Below are 23,957 nucleotides of genomic sequence, written 5' to 3' on the forward strand. Positions count from 1 at the left end.
TGTCTAAAGAAATGTTGGGTAGTTATGTTAGGTAATTAATTTAAATAAATCTAGGTGTTTGGCATTACCTTAACAAAACATCTACTGCTTTATTTGATTTTATTTTACTCTTAACCTGGTTATGTAAATGTGGGATAGAATTAGATAGCCTGACATTTGGTTTGCTTCTGAAAATGAATTCAATTAAGATGCAGAATGGACCTTTGCTTTTTACTGGGTTATACCTCCTCTTAACATAAGTCATTTTAGACAAATTTGTAGTTTGCCTCCCAGAGTCCTTTATCATCTGTTTCTTTTCAAATGTACCTCTCTTAATTCTCCTTCGAATGCTTTACATGGAAGTCCACTCAGACCATTCACTCTGACTCCCTTTGGTTTGGCTTATTTCCCCTGAACTATGGCTGGAGCTTTCCTTCCCCCCCCCTCCACCCCCCCCCCCAATTTTGTTATACTTTTTCTGCCCCAAATACCTTTTCATACCTAAATTACATTTCTCAGTCAAGGCCCAGCTCAGATCAGTAAAGTCCCTGCCTCATGCATTTTCCTTGTCTTGCCCATCAGAAGCCAACTCTCAAAGCACAAGATCAAATGTCTTTTCTTGACAGTCACCACTTTTTGTCTTTGATTGTAGCTGTTATATTAATGTCATTGTTCAAAGCAGAGCCTGTGTTTTCTCCATGGTAGCCTTCTTACAAGCTTATTCTGAAACTATGCTGAAGAAATATTTACTAAAAACAATACATTAATCGTTTCCCTTAATCAAATAACAGTTGAATGATTTATAGTAATAGCTCACTTTGTATCCAACTGTGTATTCTATATAAATCATACATTTCTCAGCAACAGTAACTTGAATGTCATACTGTGTGGGGAAATGTGATCATTCAACAAGATGTTTTGTTTTCCCAATCCCCACAAAACTTGTTTGGTTGAAAGAAATAATAATACACTAAGCACAAGAGAGCATACCTTTGTGAACTTCAAAAAAAGTTCATAACTGGCCATGGATATCTATCTATATAGAAGGCTAAGTGAACATTTGACCGGCCAACCAGCCAGTAGGTATGACACGCACTGACCACCAGAGGGCAGATGCTCAATGCAGGAGCTGCCCAGCGACAACAACTCTAGCACTCTGGACCCCTAGGGGGATGTCAGAGAGCCAGTTTTGGCCCAATCCCAGCAGGCCACGTCAAGGGACCCCACCTGCTGGAGGGACCCAGTTCATCCAGGTGCAGCCAGCTGGGGAGGGACTGGACCGAGGGAGGTTAGCTCCAGGGTGTGTCCAGTCTGTCTCACCCAGTCCCGCCCTGCTGACCACCTTCTAATTAATTTCCTTTTAATGTGCACGAATCCATGCAGTGGGCCACTAGTTACATATATAAAGATTTAAATTGGAATGATAGAAAATAATATGTATAGTAACAATCCATCAGAACCACCAGAGGGTGCTATTATAGATGCTAGTACTTGTCCTAATCCCACTTCTTGTCTTTGTATTTCTGTTCCTGAATAAAATAAAATTTCAAAACATTAAAACTAAATATGATTTCCCATAACTTTATGATTTCAAAATTAACAATGTAAAAACATTCTACCTCTGCTCTTAATCATAGTTTCAGAAATCATGGACCTATTATGTATGGGCATATTATGTGCCTAAGTATTACATATGAGAATGTTTGTTTTTACAGAATTGAAGTTTATTTAATTAAAAAAAAATTGGAGCCTACATTTTGTGTGTGTACTTTCTTTGTGAATTCCTGTTTGTACTACCAAGTACTGACTAGAAGAAAGAATGTATTAAATAAGCATAGGGGTAAATAAGCATACTCTTGCAGAAAGGGTCCCTGCTCCCAGTGGTCTGCAAACTCATTAGTCAACAGAGCCAAATATCAACAGTACAACAACTGAAATTTCTTTTGAGAGCCTAGAGGAATAAATCCTCAGGTCTTGAATCATTTTTGAGATTCAGTGATTGTGGGGGCATTTCAGGTAAATAGATTTTATCTTTGTGTGAGTCAATTTAACCTGCCTTAAATTATTTTTGATCTCTTCATTTTCTTTGGATGAGAGACAGTTAGACATCATTGTTTTATTACTTTCTGTGGCTAATCTTAATTAAACCTGATCATGTCTCTTTGAACATCTGTCTTCCATTAGTTTGCCCTGTTTTGTTGGTACAGCAGTACTTCAAAATGCAGACCTATCGCTGTACCTACCACATGATGGCAGTGCTGTGCTCTAAATCCACAGATGAGAATTGAAGACAACTTTACAATTGTGGAACTCTGGAGATCAAAGAAAGCTGCTAAGGACTCTAGAGATAACCTGACCCATGATTTCTCTTATAGGAAAACTAAGCTCAGGAAAGATTAAGTGACTTGTTTTAGTTCAGATGCTAATTAATGAGAAAGAATCAAAACTAAATACAACCACTAATCCACTTTTCTATCACATCCAATTATGTCACATTAAGATTGTGAGGTTTTGACCGATGAATCAGGAAGTCATGTTTCATTCCTGGTTAGGGCACATGCCCAGGTTGTGGGCTCCATTCCCAATGTGGGACGTGCAGGAAGCAACCAATCAATGATTCTCTCTCATCATTGAGGTTTCTATTTCTCTATCCCTCTCCCTTCCTCTTTAACCTTCCTCTTTGAAATCAATAAAAAATATATTTTAAAAAAAATTGTGAGGTGTCTGCATATTTCAGAACTTCGAATTCAGTGCTAGGAATGTATAAAGCCCTGCTGCCTGTGATGTTCTGTCATTGGTTTTTTACTCTTGGTCCAGCTCAAAGCTACTGCCAAATATTTCAGGAATAATTTATAATGTAGGTAGCCTGCAATTTCCCAAATTACTTGGTCCATAGGATATTAATATTATCTGCATTGATACAATCTATAGGATTTAGGATTAACTGTTTGAAATTGAGAGAGATAATTTAATAACTATTTTGTTTATGCCAATAGTTTAATGACAGAATCTAAATAACCACCTTGCTATTTTAGAGATTGTGTATGTATCGCACATAGGATTTTTCTTTGGCTAGCTCTACTTTCGCTGGCATTTACTCTAGTGACCTTTACTCTTTCCCCACTGTCACTGCCCATCTTTTGACCTCTTATCCATCTGCTATTATTGTTGCTTGTTACTAAAGAGACTGCAGTTTTATCTTATTTGTTTATTTGTTTTGAGTGTGTACCTGAAAATGTCAGGCTTTAAATTCCATTGTTATTAACTTTATTTGGTAGGCTTCCCTTGAATTATGTCCACTTTTAAAAAGCACATCTTATTGCAGTTCAGGGATATTAATTTAAGAAGAGATGTATCGTACAAGAACTTGAATATCTTTTTTTTTTTAACTTTAGTATATTCACTGTCCAATTTGGAAAGATTTAAAAGAAATCAGTACTAGAAAAATGCCGTAGGTGGTTTTAATACAGCTATTTATAGGAGTGTTCACATACTCTCAAATTACAAGTTTTCATAAATAAAAGTATGAAAATAGATAACTCTGATCTCCCTATCAGTCATTTATAAAGTTTGACGTGTATGTGTCAGGGGTGGCAGATAAAAGGAAAAAAATATTGGGATTTTTAAAATGAAAATTATTGGTTAAAAAAACACAAAGGCATTAAAAATTTATACCAAACCACAAGGAATAGGATGTTTTTTTTACCTACTAAAATAAAAATATGCGTCTTAACATATTCCATATTCAGGAGTAGTACTGTTCAGAGAGGAAGATGGAGAAGTGATACCTCTGACTGCTATATTTCCGGAAAGGTGGTGAAGCTCTGAGTCATGTTCACTCTCTTTTCTCTCCATCTGCATTGAATTTATGACAAAATTTTTCAAGGTATTTTAATGATCAATTTAACAGTCTGTTTTTATCTAATGCTATCAGTAATTTTCAGGTATCCTTCATAGTCTCTGTTCACTCATCCTCTGTCTTTGTAGATAATAGGTTCAATTATTATTCCAGGAACAGAAATAATATCATGTAACTTCAACATAACAGGTGTTTGGAAATGAGAGTAAAGCTGGTTTAACTACTAACATGGTGGAGAGGATTTTTTCTTATGTAAATATATGCAGTGGCTCAGCAGTCTACTATAGTCCTTGTGTTTATGCTCTAATGGTGCCTTTTAAGTCCACCTTCCTTTTTAACATGTTTTTGGTTCAGAACTGTTTTTTCCAGAAGTCAATTAAAGTAAATGCAGGTTAAGTGGGGACCAAAATTTCAGAGCAAATAATGGAAAAAAAGTTTGATTAAGGTATTTTCATAAATGAAAATTAAGATATTAAGTTTATTTTATATTTAATAAATTTAGGTTATAATTCCAGCTATGTCCAAATAAATAGAAAAATCAAGTAATTTAGCAAATACCAAGTTTTGGTTTTGACAAAAGATGCTAGCACAATTGCTGTAACACAATAAAAATTTTTATCTTTAAGAGATTAATGGCAAGGAGAATAATATTTGAAAGAAAAAAATCATTCAAGATCTACATAAAATCTTAAAGGCCAACCCTTAATTTTCCATATTCATTTCATTTCCCTTTGAAGCAGAAATGTTCTGTCTTGAAGTTTACTTGCAAAACGTACAGAATTATTTGAATAATTATAAGAAGTTTTGAAAACTGATCTTACATAATTCAGAAACTGATAACTTAGATTATGAATACTTAGATAACAAGGACATTGATCTCAAATGGAATTCAGTTTGATTTATATTAAAATCCTGCCCAAATACAATATATTTCCAGTATAAATACATACAATTTAATAATAGCAGCAGACTAATTTACATGGCTAATGCTACATGGCTGAGTAGTATTTTTCATATCACTCAAATGTAGTTAATGGCCACAAGATATAGAGGAGTTTAGACAATTATTTAATAAACATGTGTCCTAACCTCTTTAGTTAATTTCATTAATCTATCTACTTTCTTCAAGTAAATAATTTTCAAATACTTTCCTCCTGTAGTTGATTATATTCCAGTGAACTGCAAAGATTAGTAGTGAGAATCAGAGCCAATTAATTAAATAAAAATAATTAATTCTACTTCTAGATATTTCTAAACATGATCATGCATATAAATTACATTATTTTTCTTTCAGTACCTACAGAAGGTAGACAAAACTCACACTTTCTCATTCTTCATAATTCGTCCCATATATCTTTAATTGGTTATTAAATAAATAATATGAGGATAGATGATTCACAATGACAGTGTTTTTTTTTTTTTTCTACTTAGTTTACTGTAGTTTCACTAACACTTTGAAGAAGTTTGGAACATAATATTCATTTAAAAATAATCAAATGTACATATGATTATAAATAAATGATGAACAACTAATATAGGAAATTCAGAAAATATTTTCTAGAAATAAATATTTTTTTCAGAATTTCCTTTTTAGATCTAAACATGCTAAATTATATGTGTGAAAATTAGGGATCAGAAATTTGGCAATAGGTAAAGAATTTAATTTTTTCCTCAAATTTGAATCAAAGTGATGATCTTCAGTTTTTCTATTATTTCTACCAACACAATTAATTTGCAGTATATAGGTCTAGTACTAGACATAATAAAACCAAAATTAAAAAAAAAACCATGTAAACGATTGATTTTCCAATAAATTTGGTCTTCAAGAATGGGACACATAAAATTTATTCTATATTTATGATTCTCCCTCTCACTCCATGCTAATTTGGGCACAGCCTGATTAGTTGATAGACAACTTACCAGTCAGATTTTGAAAGTAAGGAGTAATATAGACATATAACAATAACTTAATCTAAATCATTTCCAATAAAGTATTTTGAATAATCATTTAAAATAAAATTTTATCAATCTGAATAATTATAAGTTAACATTAAATGAGAAAGGAAAGAAAAGGTTTCAAAGTGTAATATTACAGATATAAGGTAGTCAGATATAAGACAAATATAATTATATCTTGGAAGAAACCTCTAATTATCCAATGTCTTTGGCTATTAGAAAAATTATGATTGTGCATAGGTATAAGATCAGTGGCTTTTTAACATTTTGATCTCAAGACCCTTTTATATTTTAAAAAATTATTGAATTCCCCAAAGAACTTTGTTTCATGTGAGTTATATCTAGCAATATTTATCATATTAAAAATTAAGAAAAAAATTAAAATAAGCAAGTACATTTTCCATTAGTCATCAAAGCAATGATGTCCTGACATCTCATGTAAATGCAGGAAAACTGCACTGTGCACTTGAGAAAGAATGAGAGTTAGAAAAGCAAATAACATCATAATATTCTTAAGATTTTTTTTTTTTTTTTTTTTTTTTAGTGTTTAGGCCCTTACAAAACATCTCTGCAACCTCGAGGGGCCAATGAACACACTGTGAGAATTACTGGTTTAGATTTAGTGATAGAAATGACATGTTAAATGTGAAAATGAGAAGAAACCAATTAGCACCAGCTTTTTTTGATAGTCATCTATTTTTATGCTAAAAATCAAGTTGTTAGCCTTTCTTGAAAATATTTATTGCTCTTATTATCCTTTTTAACTTTATAAAATTCCTTCAAAACTTATTACATTCAGAACTTCAAAACCCTAGGAACATAAAAATCTGAATTAAAAATTATATATATCATACTAATTTATTTGTCCTCATTTTGCTTTAAAAAGCTACTTTATGATATGCAGAAACCCAGAGTAAACAATAAGATTTGCTGGCATAAGGTAATGTAAATTCTCCCATAAAAGGTGTTTTCTTTAAAGTTTTAAAATGTTCCTTAAAAATTAATAGTTGGCTGAAACCTGTTTGGTTCAGTGGATAGAGCATCGGCCTGCGGACTGAAAGGTCCTGGGTTCAATTCCGGTCAAGGGCATGTACCTTGGTTGCAGGCACATCCCCGGTGAGGGGTGTGTAGGAGGCAGCTGATCGATGTTTCTCTCTTATCGATGTTTCCAGCTCTCTATCCCTCTCTCTTCCTCCCTGTAAAAAATCAATAAAATATATTAAAAAAAATTAATAGTTGGTTGGAGCCAAAGTAGTAATTTAATAGTTATTTACTTATATAGAAATTTAAATTATATAGTACAAAAAGTATATTTTCTATATCTCTATATATAGATTCCAAATTCATTTTATATAAAGAGTTAGATTAAAATATAATGTGACCAATAAAATTTTAAATACTGTGGTTTTGGGTTTGTAATGAAGAAAAGCCAATTTTCCTTCTATTTTCTTTTATGAATAAATACAGCAGAAATTTTATTCAACTGCCCTTTGTTAAAAATAGGGATCCATGCTCCTGACTTTCAGCAAGCATTTTCTTCTCAAAACTTATCTGTTCTTGTTTGATTTGTAATTTCAATATCAGGTTTTTAAAATTAATTTCTGTTCAAATTATCAACTTAACTAATTGATAAAATTGTATCTTTCAGTATCTTACCTTTAAGATATAAAGTATTGAAGAATTAAGCTATGATTATAAATCTACTTATTCCCATTTGTTCTAAAAAACTCAATACCCCAGTCAAAATTCTGTATTTCTAATATATTTTCATTTAAAATCCATAAATGGCTCCTGAGTGATTAATTATATTTTTACACATTCCACACAGCAATAAAATAAAATGAAAAAGGATAGTTTTCTAATCCGCCTCATCCTATGAAGATTCCTCTCATCCTATCCCATATCCATAGGTCACCCCGCCAATTATCTTCTACAAAAAAGAATGGGTGAAATTTCATGATTTTACATAATATAATGCATGTGGATGGAAAGTGGGGGGAAGTAAGTAGTTGGTGGATGATTTAGATACCTGGATGTAGGCAACACTGTTAAGTAGCCCGATGATGTCTTTGGAGTTCCTCTGCTTGGGTAGCATTTCCCTGGATCCCTCCTGCCCAGGTGATAATGTTCCCAGCCCCATGCTCATGTTGTAATTTTTGTCCAGGGCCTCTCACTGTGCCCCATCAGCTGTTTCATGCTCCATGCTTCTTATTTTTTTTCTCCATCACCATTTACTTGTTGTCTCATTTCCTCAGGCTTCTGCTCTCTGGTGTTTAATTTCATAAATTAACTTGGTAAAGAGTAATTTTCTTGCCCTGGCCAGTGTCGCTCAGTTGGTTGGGCATCATCCTGTACACCAAAGGGTTGCTGGTTTGATTCCTGGTTGGGGCACATGCTCTGATTGCCAGCTCCATCCCTGTCAGGGGGTATACAGGAGGCAGCCAAGTAGTGTTCGCTCTCATATCAATGTTTCTCCCATTCCCTTCCTCTCTCTCTAAATATTAATATCAATATATATACATATATATACATATACACATAGTACATATACATATATACATATATGTACACACATACACACATATATGTAATTATATTTGTAATTACATATATATGGATAATTTTCTTGAACCCAAAGTAAAATAAGTTGCATTTTAAAAATTAAGTTTAACTTTGGTAAAGACACCTCATAATCAGTACTTAAAGGACTGTGACATGTTAAAATTAGGTCTTTCTCTTCCTCTCAAATAATCTATGAATAATTTTATCTAATTAGATAGGCCCATAACTTGATCATTTGACTAAGACACAGCATGACTGAAGAAAATTTGATTCTTAGGCCAACTGTCTTGCTATTCATGTCAGATGAAATGAACATATATATTCCCAGCGTGAATCAGACATACATTATGTGGGTGACTCGTGCAGACCCATGGCTACTACTGGAAAAGAACAAAAATATTCCATTGAAGGTAGATCAGTGGATTCGTCTTTGTGAACAGAGGTCCATCAGCAAGAGACAGTGTCATATGGCCAGAGCTATTCATTTACTGTCTGTGACTCTGCATGTGTAGCAGAGAGTACTGACAATAAATGTTAGATGGCTCCAGAAAGAGTTAAAAATGCACACTTCAAAGGACATATGGAAACTCTTAAAATAAAAAATTACCTTTTGTAACAATGCCCTCCACTCCCAGTGCCCGCCCCGCATCCCACCCCAGCCGCCCCCTACCACTTGCCCAAGAGAGCAGCTCCACAGAGTGATGGCTTACTCCGAGTTCCCCATGGCCACGTAAGCATATGAAGCTCTTCAGGGACAGGGGCTGCAGTGAGCCTCACTGAACGTGGTTTCCAGCAGGGTTGGTCTGTGGAAGTAGCTTCAAGCTTTTCTCCTACAATGGGGCCCCACTAGGAAACTCAAAGTCCCTCACACAGCGAATTCCATGATTCTTCTCACCTAACCTCATCAACCCATCCCAACAGCTCTTCTTGCCCAGAGGGAAGGGACATTTCTATTCACCCTGTGTTCCTGGGTCTCAACTTAAAACTCACCCAAAATCTTAGCCCCAAACAAAAATAGCTCAGGAACTTCCAATTGCATATATGGAATGTTGAATAAATTCATTTGCAAGGCTTTTGGTAGTGCTTCCATTTGTTTTCATCTTGATATGGTTTACAAAATGAGCAAAAGAAAAACAAAACAAAACACCTCTTTACTTTTTAAACTCTCTTCCCTGGTTGGTGTCACTTTCTGAAAAGAACAGGCCTGTGTTCAACCCAAACAAATGGCTTTAAAAAAGCCATTTCCAGGGATTTCTAAATACAAGCAAGAGTTGTTTAGGCATTAGGATGATCTGGCACAATGCTTCCCCTCAGGTTTCCTAGCATGCAACCAAAGCCCGAAGGGAAAGGGGAAGTTCCTTTGGCTCAGTCCATAAGTCTTGCCTGACCCATGTTTCATGCTACCTTAAGCAGAAATCTGCTGAAAATCTCAGAAACAAACAAAAAAACAACAACAGAAAAAAACCACAAACACTTGAAAAGCTCTTTAGAGACAATTCCGCCACCCTTGGCCGAAATGACACAGCCTCCTCCATGGGTTCTGCTTCCTGCCACCACACTGCGCTTGTGCAAGGAGAGGATTTTATTTTCATGGGTTTGTGGCAGCGTAATCATCAGCCTTCAGAAAAGAGGATCATGTAGGTAGAGCAGCAAGTCTAAATTGTATTCATTTCTAGAAACCTCTAATCATGTGTTGGAACTTGGGTGAGAAACAAATACATAGATGACAATTGTTTTTATTGCAATCAGGGGAGTTCTATTTCAAAGGAGCTAGTGTATTTAAAAAGCAAAGGCTTAGGCCTTATGACTAAGGTTATACTGCCGACTTTGAAAGTTTCTAGCTAGATAGTCTATTCTAGCCCGCTGACTCTCAAATTGCTTACTCAGAACAACATAGGCCATGAATACCTCATCGCCTTGGTGTGATAAAATGAGAAGATGGGCGACAAAACAGTTTGTAAGACATGAAGAATTAGTTCCATGCATTATTTTCAGAATGCAGATGGGACTATATGAACTCACTTGTGAGGTTTGAAATGGGAGCCTTTTATCCAATCTCTTAAAATCAGTAATAATACTTATTTCTGCAGTTAGTGAACAGGAACTTGATGGCTTTTCATGTTTACATCTCTTATCATTTTTTCTCTCTCTAAGTTTTAAAGTCATTATACAACATTTTGTAGAAATTTAATTCTACATTTGCCACTAGTTGTTTGGAAAAATGCATGGCTGAATTATATTCCTGGTACATTTATAGTAGCAGGGATATAAAATATTTATATTTTAGAAAACAGTGCATTTGCTTTATCATCTATTAAAATAAAATTAAATAAGACTCTATGTTATGGTATATTGATTTCCTTTTGATTAAAATTTCAATAAAAAATGATTTCAAGATTCAATCATAGCACTTTAAAGGTAGGAGAATATCCATTAGTGCATTATTCAAAGAAAGGGGATTGGAAACAATTTGCTACAATTTTTTTAACAAAAATATCTAGAAAAAATCAGACAAAATATTATATAGTAGTACTTAAATCATAATTAAACATGGAATGTGAAATAAGGTAAGTACTTGACTACTTCAATATTTGATTATGAAATATTTGAAGGAAGAAAATGAATACCATTAAGAAATCAACAAAACTTACTTGATGGAAGAAAAAGGTCGGAGGAGGAATTTGAGTACTTTAGAAAAGCACTACCGTAGTAAGGCTAACTGGAAAGGGTAATTTGTGCTTTGGAGCTAATCTATGTTGGGCACATTCAGAATTATGCTAATGTTTAAGCTAATTGCTTTTTAAGCTAAGGCGTAGGCCTAGTAACAAGATAAGGGTTATAGTGCCAATTTTGAAAAATTTTAGCTACATAATTAAAGAAACATCAGAGTGGTTAGCTTTTCGTATTGCCACATATATCTTCCATAGCCCCTAAATATCTGATTAGTTGAGATAAGAGTGTATTAAATTTTTTAGTTTTCCTGAGAATGAAGAGAAGTTCTATAGAATAGTTTAAGGTTTGACTTTAACTGGAAAGCATAGAATCATAAAACAAAGTATTTTATGGCTAGAAGAGACTTAGGGGCAAACACTGCTATCCTATTTAAGAAAAAAAAAACCCACAATATTTTATATATGGTTTTGAATTGAATTTGAAGATAATTTTATAATCACTCTCATTTGATTCCTGTCACTGGCACTCTTTCTAAGGGAAAATTGCACAAATGTTGGGTCAAATTTGGGACAGAGATAAACTTGCTTTCTTTTCTGAACACAGCTATGGAATCAAGCTTAGATGCATCTCTACAGCAAGGGCTCATAGAATTTGTTTCCTCTATCCAGGACTCTGAGAAGATTGTGAAATAGATCAGATGTGAGAGAAAGAAAGAGTGGAAGAGAGCCTAGGGGTCCCCCAACTCCATTACTTATTTGCATGTTTATTATGTGAGCTCTGATACTTTTATTTGGAAATAATTTCCCACCTACTTTATAATGTTTTTGGCATGAAGCTTTGGTCTGTTCCCCAAATCACTGTTATTAGAGCTCTCACTAACAATGGAGCAGTGACTATAAATACTCTATTGCAAGGTTATCAAATGAGAAAGCAAAAACTGACACACTCATTTTAAGCTGCATCATATAACAATGGCTCAGAACCCAGTAGTTTATGAATGAAATAAAGATACTTTATTTATTACACAGGCACTTGGATATTCACATGCCTAACACGATACACTTAACAACTACGAAAACATGAGTGGAAAATGTCTGTCTGTAGGATAAAGAGAAGTTTCACCATGTAAAGGTGAATGAGTGCATTAACAATTTTTTTCCTTTACTTTCCTCTAAGAATTTCCAAAATCCACCGAATTTTTTAAAAGTTACACTTGAAATGATATGTAAACAAAGACTGATCTACATATTCACTGGTATGCTAACTCGAATTTTGAGCAGATTAAAGTTTTATCACAATGCAACATATTTATAGTCATGCTTGAACAGATTAGGTTAGTCGCATGCATTCCATTCTGCAATATGAATACTGTTAATCTACTTCCCCAACAAAAAGTCAAGAGATGCCCAGGGCATAGAAAAATACAAATCGCTGTAGTCAATATAATTATGGGGCTGATCTTGGGACTTACACGGTGATGACGACGTCCTGAAATGCCATGCCCACAAAAGCACATTAAAAAGGGGGATAAACATATTTCACCAGACAATCTCTAACAATTAAGAGGCGAGGGCTTTAACATTTGGGGAATGTTCTTGCTGTGTGCTTTGAATAGTGCCTTTCTGCTCACCTCCTTCTGGCTTGACTGGTCCATCGGACATCACCTTCCTGAGGGCTAGCTGGCTTTGGTCTTGGTTGCCATTGGCTGGTGGAGGCAGATTATCAGACTGAGTTCTCTGAATGGGGAGGACTCCCGCTATGCTGTGTCTGTGCTGCTTCCTGGCATGATTAGACTGACCGCTTTTATGTGCTGCTGTGGCAGTGTGGGTGAAATGGAAACCCAGAGTATGTATCCTCGGATGGAACCAGCTTAGATGTTAGTCATGCAAACAGAGGTGATCTTTTGCTCTAGTTAAAGAAGTCGTGTCTTCAAATGCCATAATGACACCACATGCACAGCACTAAAGGGGGTTAAAACTGGCTGTTTCTTTGGACAGGATGACTCTGGGAGATGGGGAGAACGTTCATCTCTCGCCATTATCTGGCTAATGCCTCTTGGAAGTAACAGTGTATCTATGTTTGTAAAAATATCTGTACTTGGTATGTTTTCATATTACCAATTGACTGTTTTCACAAGTTAAATGAATAGACAGCAGTTAAAATGGATGAATTGTTAGACTTCAATTGATATGTTGACTTTCAAAGGAATTCCAATGGTTAGGAAAAAACCACCTATAAATTCTCTGTTATCATATACAAAGTGTGATCCAACAGGAGGGACCTGATTGTGCTCCATAATGAGGTTTCTGCCTCATCACATGTGCTTATTCACGTATTATTAAAATTATATACTTTCTTGGGAATATAAGACATGTGCTTTTCTTCGACAGATTTGTTTTTCCAAAAGACTAAAAAGATTTCCACATGGGAAATTATGGCATTTCCACATGCATTATCTATTAAAGTTTTTAAGCTTGAAATGGCTTCTCCCTCTATGTTCTAGAACTTGACTATCGGTCACAATTACTCTCCCACCTCAAATTTTTGAGTGTTTTTAGATGCAAGAATCTCATGTATAATTTGCTTTAAAAGCTTTAAATGTGTGTGTGCTTTTTTTTTTTTTTGGTGTAATGCCTGGAAAACTGGCAGCCACTGTGCTTATAATTCCTGTATTCTATAGGATAATTAAGTGCACACAAAAAGGACACACAACGTTGTTTGCCTGCAAACACCACAGACACAGCTATCAAATACTATTAGCCAGGTTGGATGGACGGTGGAGACAGAGGAGAAACAGCCAGTTTTACTGCGGTCTATGTAAATTAAAAGACTCTAAATAAGAAAGAGCATAATTATGTACTGATAGTTCTTACACAGACAAAGGGACAGAGAACAGAGTGAGCAGGATGTGCCAGAGACAGAAAGCAAACAGGAAAGGACAGCAGGAAAGGAAGGCAACAGATGAACATTAAGCTGCCATGCTGAGGAATTTATTTGCGTCTTTTACTTGGTTGAAGGCGTTGCTGCTGCACGGCGGCTTCGGCAGCGGCTATGGCGGCCCCCGCGTCTTCCAGGTGGGCCTGGGTGACGCTGGTTTTGCTTTGGCTGCGAGACGGTCCGTGAGAGCGGAGATGGCCTTCGGATGAGGATTTCGAGCTGCCAGGGCTACTGTGGGACTTCTCAATGGTGGGAACCTGCATGTCTGGTTACAAGAAGAATAAAACATGAGTCAGAGTTGGCCCAGCATTCCTCCCGTCAAGCTTGGCTTCACATTATTTGAAGCCGTCTTGAGATTTAGGTTCATCTGTTTCTTTTTTGGCTCTCTGATGAAACTGCTCACCATACAGTAATACGATCACACATTTGGGAAGCAATTTTGGGGAGGAAAGGCAAATGGGTGACAATCTTGAAAAGAATACATTCTAACGAACCTTATGTGAATGAATATATTATAGTTTCACAAAGCAGCTCTGCTAATTCTAGTAGGGACCAGGTAAGAGACAATAGGCTTATATTGTAATGGGGGGAGCTGTAAGTAAAAATGTAGTGAATTCTTGGATGAAGGCATGTGAGTCACTAGGAGATAATACAAGTGTAGATTATAGAATCCTCGTCTCAGGTGATTTTGAGAATGTTTATATACATAGTTAGAGAGAGGGGTCTTTACCTTCATGATCTTCCAGAACACTAATCAGGGCAAAGTTGATCTGACTAAATGGAATTCATAATTAACCTATAAAACTCTTCCATCTAAATAATCTGTAGCATTCATTGTATCAGTAGTTTATCACATCAATTCAGTTGGCTACTGGACATGGATGGCCTCAGTTTCCTATTTCCTAGGACATTTGCCCTTACAATTCATTCCTTTCTAATGGGCAAAGAACCACTTTTCAAGTTGATGTACTCTCTGAGAGGAGAAAAGGAAGCAATATTTAGGTCTAAAATAAAAATTTGTATTTAGTAGTTCAGCATATTAAGGTAAGATACTACATAGTTATTTCATACAGGCAGTCACTCAATTTATGATCAAGATTAATGCTGTGTTATAGGGTAACTGGTAATGAACCTCCCAAAGGATAAGCTAACTCAATTGGGAATGCTGTGCCTATCGCTAAATGCAAGGCATGACATTAACATTTATAAAATATGATTAGTTGTTGCACTGGCTGGTGTGGCTCAATTGGTTGGAGCGTCATCCTATACAACAAAAGATAACAGGTTCAATTCCTGGTCAGAGTACATACCCAGTTTTTGGGTTCAGTCCCTGGCCCAGTATCATACTGGAGGCAATCATTCTCTCTCTCTCCCTCTCTCTCTCTCTCTCTCTCTCTCTCTCTCTCTCTCTCTCTCCCCTTCTCCCCCTTTTACTCTTTCTCTCCCTCACTTCCACTCTCTCTAAAATTAATAGAAATGTCCTTAGATGAGGATTTAAAATAATAATATTAGTTGTTCTTAAAATATTTTTATTGATTTCAGAGAGGAAGGGAGAGGGAGAGCAAGAAACATCAATGATGAGAGAGAACCATTGATTGGAAGCCTACAATCCTGACATGTGCCTTGGTTAGGAATTGAACTGTGATCTCCTGGTTCATAGGTCTATGCTCAACCACTGAACCATGCCAGCCAGGCTGATATTAGTTTTTTTTTTTAAATTATTTTTTAATTCATAGTCCAATATTTAGGAAAGTTTTAAGTAAACGTCAGCACACAAATTTTTATATGATATATAAAAGGTGCAAAATTGTGTATAATAATACATGTAATGGCTAAGAATATAATTATGAAAATAGGGATTTAAATAATTAGAAGAAATATGTATAAGTCATAATTATGTCTAGTCAATAAACACTTGAGAATTTTTATGTTTTCTTTATGAAATACCCCAATTCAACTCATGAAATCATATTAATATGGATTCTGAGAGTTGGAAAAGAACCAATAGCTCATATAACTCAACCTTCTCCATTTTACAGGTTGAAAATTGGAAAGTCAGAGAAGTGAAGATCAAGAACTTAATCATGAGCTCATCTGAGTCTATATCCCATTTCTCCTTATTCTTTGCATAACAGTATATTAAATACTTTCTAATATAACCCAGCCTTCAAAATATAATCAGTATACAGGCATTCATATTAAAAAAGATACTGAATGGACAAAAAGACAAAAGCTTTTTCTACGTGAAACATCTCCTACCCTTGGCCGGGTCGGGGAAGATACCATGGCTTCTGCTTTTGATGACAGATGGCTTTGGGGACTGCTGGCTGCTTTGACCAGAATGGGACTTGCCATGATCAATGCTTTCAGTCTGTTCTTTGAGCGGATACCACCTGGGAGTGTTATCGAGGTGAGATGTGCTAGATAAATCAATCAATACCTGAAAAAGAGTACAATAAGTCAATATAATTTATAACTTAAGCTATAATAAATTCATTACTTTTTTCTGTGATCTGAAATTTATTCAAGGACACAAATCAAAGGATGATGAGGTTGTCTTCCTAATTTGCCTTCACCTATGCTATTGGGAATAAGAACTTGCACATACTAGATACATAATGGATGTTTGGTGAATAAAATCTTTAACTATTAATTGCATTTTTGGTGATGTTATAAAAAGGTAGAGTGAAGAATTGCTTCATCAAATAAAACTTGGTTAAATGGACACATTCTAGTCCTTAAAGTGGCTAGCATTTTTGAAGCTTGATTTTAGGTACAAGAGGGACAAAATTAAAAAAGAATGAAACATTTGCAATTAGTTACATATTCCCTCTATTTTAAAGCATACTTAGTTCACATCTGAAATAGGGATATAACCAAGTTTATGATGAGAAAGCACTGTGTCATATTGAATTGGTAGCATTTTTACTTTCTTAGTGGTTCATCAATGATAATGGAATTTATAGTTGCTGTATCTTAGATTTGATAAGATATTAAAAAGAATATCATTAGCAAAATGAAGATATTCTCTATGTTCATGTTAATATAATACATTATAAGAACTTCAATAAATTAGCTTTTTAATAGGGGGCATTAAGTCAGATGTAACACTATACCCTGTTTAAGATCAAGATTAGTCCATGTGGCTGTACCAGAATGGGGCCTACAGGCAAAGGTCAAATGGTCTAGGTGGAGACTCTAGGAATCAAACCAGACCTCATGCAACCTAGACTACACAAATGTGTTCTATTGTCTCTATCAAAAGGATATATATATGTTATATCTTTTTGGAGATGATTTTTTAAACAATAATTTATAACTTTTGCTTTAAGCAAAGATCACTACAAAAATATATATTTTTGTAATATGATTAAAACAATTACAGGATCTGACTTATGCTACCAGATTTTATGTTTAGGTTAGATTCATTGAGAATTTATATAAGACTTTTTGTTGTTTTCTCTTCTAGTTTGCTTCTTAAAATATTTGAAAGATTTTTCTCTGGATACTTGCAAGAAATAAGAATGTAAGATGTCACATCATTCATACATGCAGTGAGAAATAGCAATTAAATAAACTGAAAATGCATTTTAAAAAATTCTAGACATTTTATAACTAGAGGCCCAATGCATGAAATTCATGCAAGAGTAGGCCTTCCTTCCCCTGGCTGTCAAAGCACCAATTTCCCTTTGGCACCTGGGACCCAGGCTTCTCTCAAAGGCCCAGCTTTGTCCAGAAGGTCATAAGGAAGGATGTCTGGTCTAATTTGCATATTACACTTTTATTATTATATATAATACACTTATTTTAAACCTTTAACATAATCATTTGAATTTAAATCGTGATTATATATCTTTTTATCCAATTGATATATCATTTTATTAATCAATGTCACCCCAATAAATTAATACAAAATTTGGAAAAAGCAAGCCTTTAAAAATCAAAGGCAAGTTAAAATAAATGAACCTAACTCTGTACTCAGTTGGTGAGAGATTATCCCATAAAATTTTGAAACACAGCAATATGACTATACCCCCATCCCTAGTGGAATATATTCTAAGGATAAAATGAACTGCAAAAATTCTTAAACTCATATTTAATATTTAAATAATAGTGTTCATGGCGGTATTTGTATGGTTATTCTTTGACTGTTAAGTGTATTTTGTGTGATAAAGTAAATGAGTAAAAAATAATTTCATCTTGCAAATTAATTATAAATTACATCAAGTGGCAAAGTAAAAACCATTTCTGAAGTTGCTATCCATCTTTCAGAGTAATTAGAAAATAAATTCTATCTAGCAAAGGACTTTATCCAGAAGTACTAATCTTATATACTTCATGCTTTGCATAAGGCACTAATTGGTAGTTTATAACAAAAGCAAACAAGGAAAGAAAAGCAAAGGCTCACCTCACCAAGGAAGTCATTAGAAGAAAATCTATCATAATCCCAGACTGTCACCTCCAGTGTTTTCTTCTTGAGCTACAGTTCAAATCAAAATGTCATTCACATCGTTTTTCATCATAAATTTTCATTACACTCATATTATAGCCTCATTTATTTTTACTTCCTTAAAAATCTTTTCATTTACATAAAAATACCTGAAATATTATCTAAAATTATGTGGATTTATACTTAATATTATCTAAAATATCAATGACTTCATACTCCAACCTAGTATAATATCATGAGACCCCACTATTTTGTAAATTTTATTAATATCCTGTTAATCTACCCCCATATTTAACAGTAGAATTTATAATTTAAAAATACACTTTAAATACATGGGATTCATAGATTGGAAAACTGTCCAGGTTATTTAGATAAAGTATTTGGATTAGAGTTTCTTGGTTTCAGTAAATTGCCAAAAAATACAATAGTGCTTCTTATTTATGCAGGTGAATTTAACTTATTTTAAATTCAAAAACCCATGTTACAATTTATATCCAGCTTCACCTTCATAGTCAATTTAGAAATCTTCCAGAAGGCAAATAATAAACCTCATTTCAAAAGACAACTCATTTGTAAGTTATTGCATATGGATGTACCTCTTCTATTTGTCTTTCTCTTTGAAATTTAGATTATAGTCTTTCAACAATTTTGTCATTAGTATTCATATATTATACTAAATCTGTCACATAGAATATAATCATTGCATACCTGTTCCATGGAGATACTTTTATAAATTACTGTTTGATTCCACTCAGGATTAAGACTTTTCTGAACATATTTAGTCCTTCTCTTGTATTCAGCACTGAATTGGAAGAAAAGAAAGAGTTACCTTGATTATTCACCTTAACTGATGACTTCATAGTCAACCTGAAGGTCATGCAGATATTTTAAGATGATATTTTGTTTTGAATCAGTTTTAACTTTAAGTTAAATGCACAATGAAAATGTAAAAATATGTTGGATGCCTTTAGCTTTATTTGCCCTAGAGTAGTGTCTAGTATGTTTACTTTATCCTACAATTTAAAGTTTTTAAAGTCAATTTAAATATACATATTTCCTATTTAAATATATATTTCATATAGATAATATAACTTAGATACATGCATGTAAAATATAAAATATTTTAAAAAATAGGTAAATTTTAGAGTTGCTTAGGAAAATTCTGATTGGTATATCCTAAGAGTGTTGTGGAATTAAAGACAATTACTATAAATATTTACTTTTTCCCAGATGTACTCAAATAATTAAAATTGTTTAGGAAAAAATTTAGATGCTTATTTTAATAGAGTAGCTTAATCTTAATAATGAGTTGGTTCTCCAGTTCTCTCCAGAATCAATGTATGTGGTCTTCATGATCAGTGAAGGGAAACACACCTTGTTTGGAGCCCTCTCCATCATCCCTGGCTGTCCCGCGCAAATACCAAAGAATTCCTCTGCAGTCTTTTTGCACTTGAATTTCCTGACACGCAGAGGTGGCCAGACAAAGCTATTCCTTTAGTAACACTGGAGTGTTTTTTAAAAATAATTATCATGTCCTGACCATCTTGAGCATGATCCCAGTGGGCTTGTTGCCACATTACACAAGTACAAGTTGAAGATGGCCAGACAAGCAGGGGGATTAAATGTGAGCAAAATTTCAGGTTGAGAAAATAGTGGAGCTCAATTTCTTTTTTCTTCCTTGTCTAGCAAACACACTACACTCCCTCCTGGGAAGATTACATAATGATATTATATTAGGACAATTAGCTATATCTAATAATCAAAGAAGTTTTTCTAACAAGGAATGAAAATAAAAAATCAATTTATTAATATGGGACATATGTATATATAAACACACACAACTAAAAAAACTAAACCTTCATTCCTGTGAAGTTTTGATTTTTTTTTCCTTATTTTTTTTCTTATTGGCCAGTCATAAGCAGATATGCTTTTAAGATAAGACAGAAAATGTTATATTTAAAACAGAATCATTCTACCTTAATCCAGCTAAAAACAGTTCTCTGAGTTTCTCTCTTTAATTTAAAATTTTGATAAAAAGATCATATATAAAATTGATCAATGACTTGATAATGAAGAATGGAATATGATGGTTTCTTTAAATTTAACTTTTATAAAATTAACTGAAATTTAAGGTCCGCATTTTAAAAATTATTTAGTTTTCTTTATTGAATATATATATATATATATATATATATATATATATTCCTTTAATGCAAAAGTATATTTTCAATAAATGTATATAATTTTTCCAAAATTATTCTTCTTTCAATTTAGAAGATGTTCAGAGCACATCCCATTTTATAAGCCATTTTTCTGTGTAATGGTGTGTTTATGGACCATCACTTTATTTTCCTCTGCTTTCTGAAATCAAAGACAATGTCTGCGTTGTCAACTCTAACCCCAGAACCTAGCACAGTACCTGGCTCAGTCTGTGCTAAATATTTATTGGATGCACCCCTAAAACATTCTTGAAACATACTTTTTTCTTTCACAATTCATTGAAGTGAAATTATTTTTGGCCTTTAAATTGTAAATATATACAACACCTGGGACTGCGGAAATCACATATGCTAACAAGGGATGTTTAGAGAAAGTCCATCCAGGAACTAGGTTTACAGGTATCGTGATAGCTAAAACCAGCTTCAGTTATAGCAAACTCTCATTAATGGGAAAAAGTATGTACTTTGTCCAAAGTGTACTGAAAGAAAACCAGGCTGAGATCTCTCACAGAGCCTTATTTCTATCCGTCCATTATTCAGGGACAAGTACTGAATTCATGGCTATTCAGACTCTGTCTTTCTTTAGCCTCGTCTTGGCCGACATTTGGGCTTTCTGAGATTATGAGTATATTGAGCAGAGGGTGGAAAGAGAAAATAAAAAAAGACAAAAAAACCAAAACAAAAAAACTGGACCACTGAAATGACAAATGTATTACATTATTATTGTATTATTATTTATTAATCCTCACCATAGGATATATAACTTTTCCATTGCTTTTTTTTAGAGAAACTGGAAAGGGAGGTAGGGAGGTGGAGGGGAGAGAGAGAGAGAGAGAGAGAGAGAGAGAGAGAGAGAGAGAGAGAGAGAGAGAGAGAAGTTTAAGGGGGACACATCTATTGATTGCCTCCCTCACTCCCTCACATTCCCTGACCAGGACCAGAGACCAAAACTTCACCCAAGGTGTGTGCCCTTGACCAGGAATCTAACCCTTCACCCTGCGGTGCTCCGCCAATGCTCTAACCATTTAGCAACACCACCCAGGGCTACATTTTGTTATTGAAATTGAAGAAAAGAAAGATGTCTGATTTTCTATATAGTATTCGTAAAAATAATTTGAGGTAATTGAGTAGCCTAAGCATTCTGTATCTTCCCCCCCCTCAGAGATAACTGACCATTGACTACACGAAGCTTATTATACATGTTATTAGCAGTAACAACAGCAACCATTTATTGAGAGCTTATTAAGTGCCGCCCATGATCACTTTTGGTATATTGTTCCAGGTGTTTCACAAAAGGCCCGGGAGGAGGCCTGTTGTAAGTCCTATCTAGCAGAAAAGGAATAGTTTTAGAGAAACCTCACTACCTGTCCTTGGCAGGATTGAAATCCAAATGCAATTTTTTTAAAAGACTTTACTGATTGACCCCTTCAGCCTAACATATGTCATTGCCTTTCCATTATAATTCCTTCTTTCACTGCCAGTTCTCAGAGATGAGGATAAAAGTGACTTCTAGGTGAAATATAGGATGAGAAAGTTATTTCTAGGTCTTCCAAATTGCAATCCAACACAGCCTAGACTATTTCAATCATTACTTCACTCAGGAAACACGTTCTCTTCTAAGGTAAATGTAGACAAGCGCTGTCATTCTGACAATGTTCCCCCCAGTTTCTCTGGCTAAAAGACAGCGAGGTTCTAAATAAAGTGACTGATAACGTCTGTTCCAAAATGACACTACCTCTTTGGAGTCAATAATTTTGCGTGTCAGTCTGAGATCCGGATGGCATCCTGAGATGACAGAGCCAGTCCGAACAAGCAACCTTTCACAGAGTTGTATTTTACTATTTGCCATAATTATGGAGCAACAGGGAAACAAAAAGTTTCTGGGCAGTGGACAGACGTGGTGAATAATCTTATTCTTTAAAATACTTAAACACTTAAGCCTTTAAAAACCAGAAACAGCCTCTTTTGGGCACAGCTTGTCAGGATTAGTAAAAATGTCAAATTTTAATGTCATTGACAAAAACAAATCCTGTACCATTAATATTCTGGTGGGTTTAAAATTCCCATAACCTTATTGCTACAGATGGTACAAGATTCTCTTCCCTAACTGAATAACACATTTCAATAATAATGCAATGAGATGTGCCCATGGAAATTTTTGGTTGTGTTTTGAGAGATAGCCCAAGCTGACAATGTAATGATGCCACAGTTTCTGACTATTGGCAAACAAAAGATGCTCATGTGTTGTTCCTAACGCTCTAGAGCAGGCAGGTTATGGCATCCTATATCGCATGGCAATCATTTTGATGTGCAGATGGTATCGGGGCGTGGAAATGTTTCCATATCAAGGTCTAAGTGAAGGATAAAGACCAGCAACTATTGTCTTTAAGATGAGATACACATCTAGTATAGACATCCAGATCAGTTCATTCCTTTGGAAAATGATTAGATTTTTAAAATTTGTAACGGAACACCCAGGTGTACGTAAGGCATGATACCACATGGGAGGCTACATGAATTTCAGTGTAAGCATCATGAATAAAAACTTTTGTGCACAGCCATGTGGCTCAGTGGTTGAGCACTGATGTATAAACCAGGAAGTCACAGTTCAATTCCTGGTCAAGGCACATGCCCGAGTTGTGGGCTGGATCCCTAGCCGGGCATGCAGGAGGCAGCTGATCAATGAATCTCATTATTGATGTTTCTAGTTCTCTCTCCCTCTCCCTTCCTCTCTGAAATTAAAAATGTATTAAAAACAAACAAAACTTGCAATATGCCTAATTTCAGGGTGACATTTCCTTATTCATACTCTTTTTATGTTTTAAATATTTTTTTATGTTCTATTGCATACATCTGCTAAAACTATTTCTTAATGTTTTGGTATTTATCTAATTCACAGACACCAACATATAGAAAATAACAACTATAGCCCAAGTTGAACTGTAGGTGTATGTACAGGAAAAGGCAAAAGTAAAATGAAAAACTCCAGACAGTACAGCATAGTACTGTCTTAACACTGAAAGAGAGCCAACTCTACCTTGCATTCTGGACAACCATGACTTGACTGCATTGATTCCAAGAGCGCAAGTGAAGGATACAACAGGAAGTAGGAAAGACAGAAAGAAAAAAAGTTAGGGACAGAAGTAAGGAAGAAAACATGAGAATAATAATTAAGGAGCAATACCATAACCTACAAAATTACATGAGGCAGAAAATAATCTTTTAACTAAAGCAGAAATAATACCTCACAAGTGCAATCAATCCCGAGGCCTCAGCCACTGTAGTAATTGGGAGTAATTTAATAAAGGACTAGGAATTGAAC

At 34.6% G+C, this 23,957-nt stretch overlaps 1 protein-coding gene across 5 annotated transcripts in view; it reads right to left on the reverse strand.

The window, feature by feature from the left end:
- Positions 1 to 23,957, reverse strand: part of PCLO (piccolo presynaptic cytomatrix protein) — a 254,587-nt gene that overhangs the window by 31,072 nt on the left and 199,558 nt on the right. For 2 of the 5 annotated variants that reach the window (XM_084897067.1, XM_084897063.1), the window contains exons 16-21: positions 23,673 to 23,699; positions 19,125 to 19,218; positions 18,375 to 18,446; positions 16,226 to 16,406; positions 14,037 to 14,231; positions 12,660 to 12,839 (exon numbers count right to left, since the gene is read on the reverse strand). In XM_084897067.1, the coding sequence (XP_084753193.1) occupies positions 12,660 to 12,839; positions 14,037 to 14,231; positions 16,226 to 16,406; positions 18,375 to 18,446; positions 19,125 to 19,218; positions 23,673 to 23,699 (749 nt within the window). The remainder of the gene's footprint in view (positions 1 to 12,659; positions 12,840 to 14,036; positions 14,232 to 16,225; positions 16,407 to 18,374; positions 18,447 to 19,124; positions 19,219 to 23,672; positions 23,700 to 23,957) is intronic. The other 3 variants (XM_084897065.1, XM_084897064.1, XM_084897066.1) reach the window with 3 other exon arrangements.

Source organism: Pipistrellus hanaki (genome assembly GCF_964339955.1).
Source record: "Pipistrellus hanaki genome assembly, chromosome: 10".
Classification (NCBI taxonomy): Eukaryota; Metazoa; Chordata; class Mammalia; order Chiroptera; family Vespertilionidae; genus Pipistrellus; species Pipistrellus hanaki.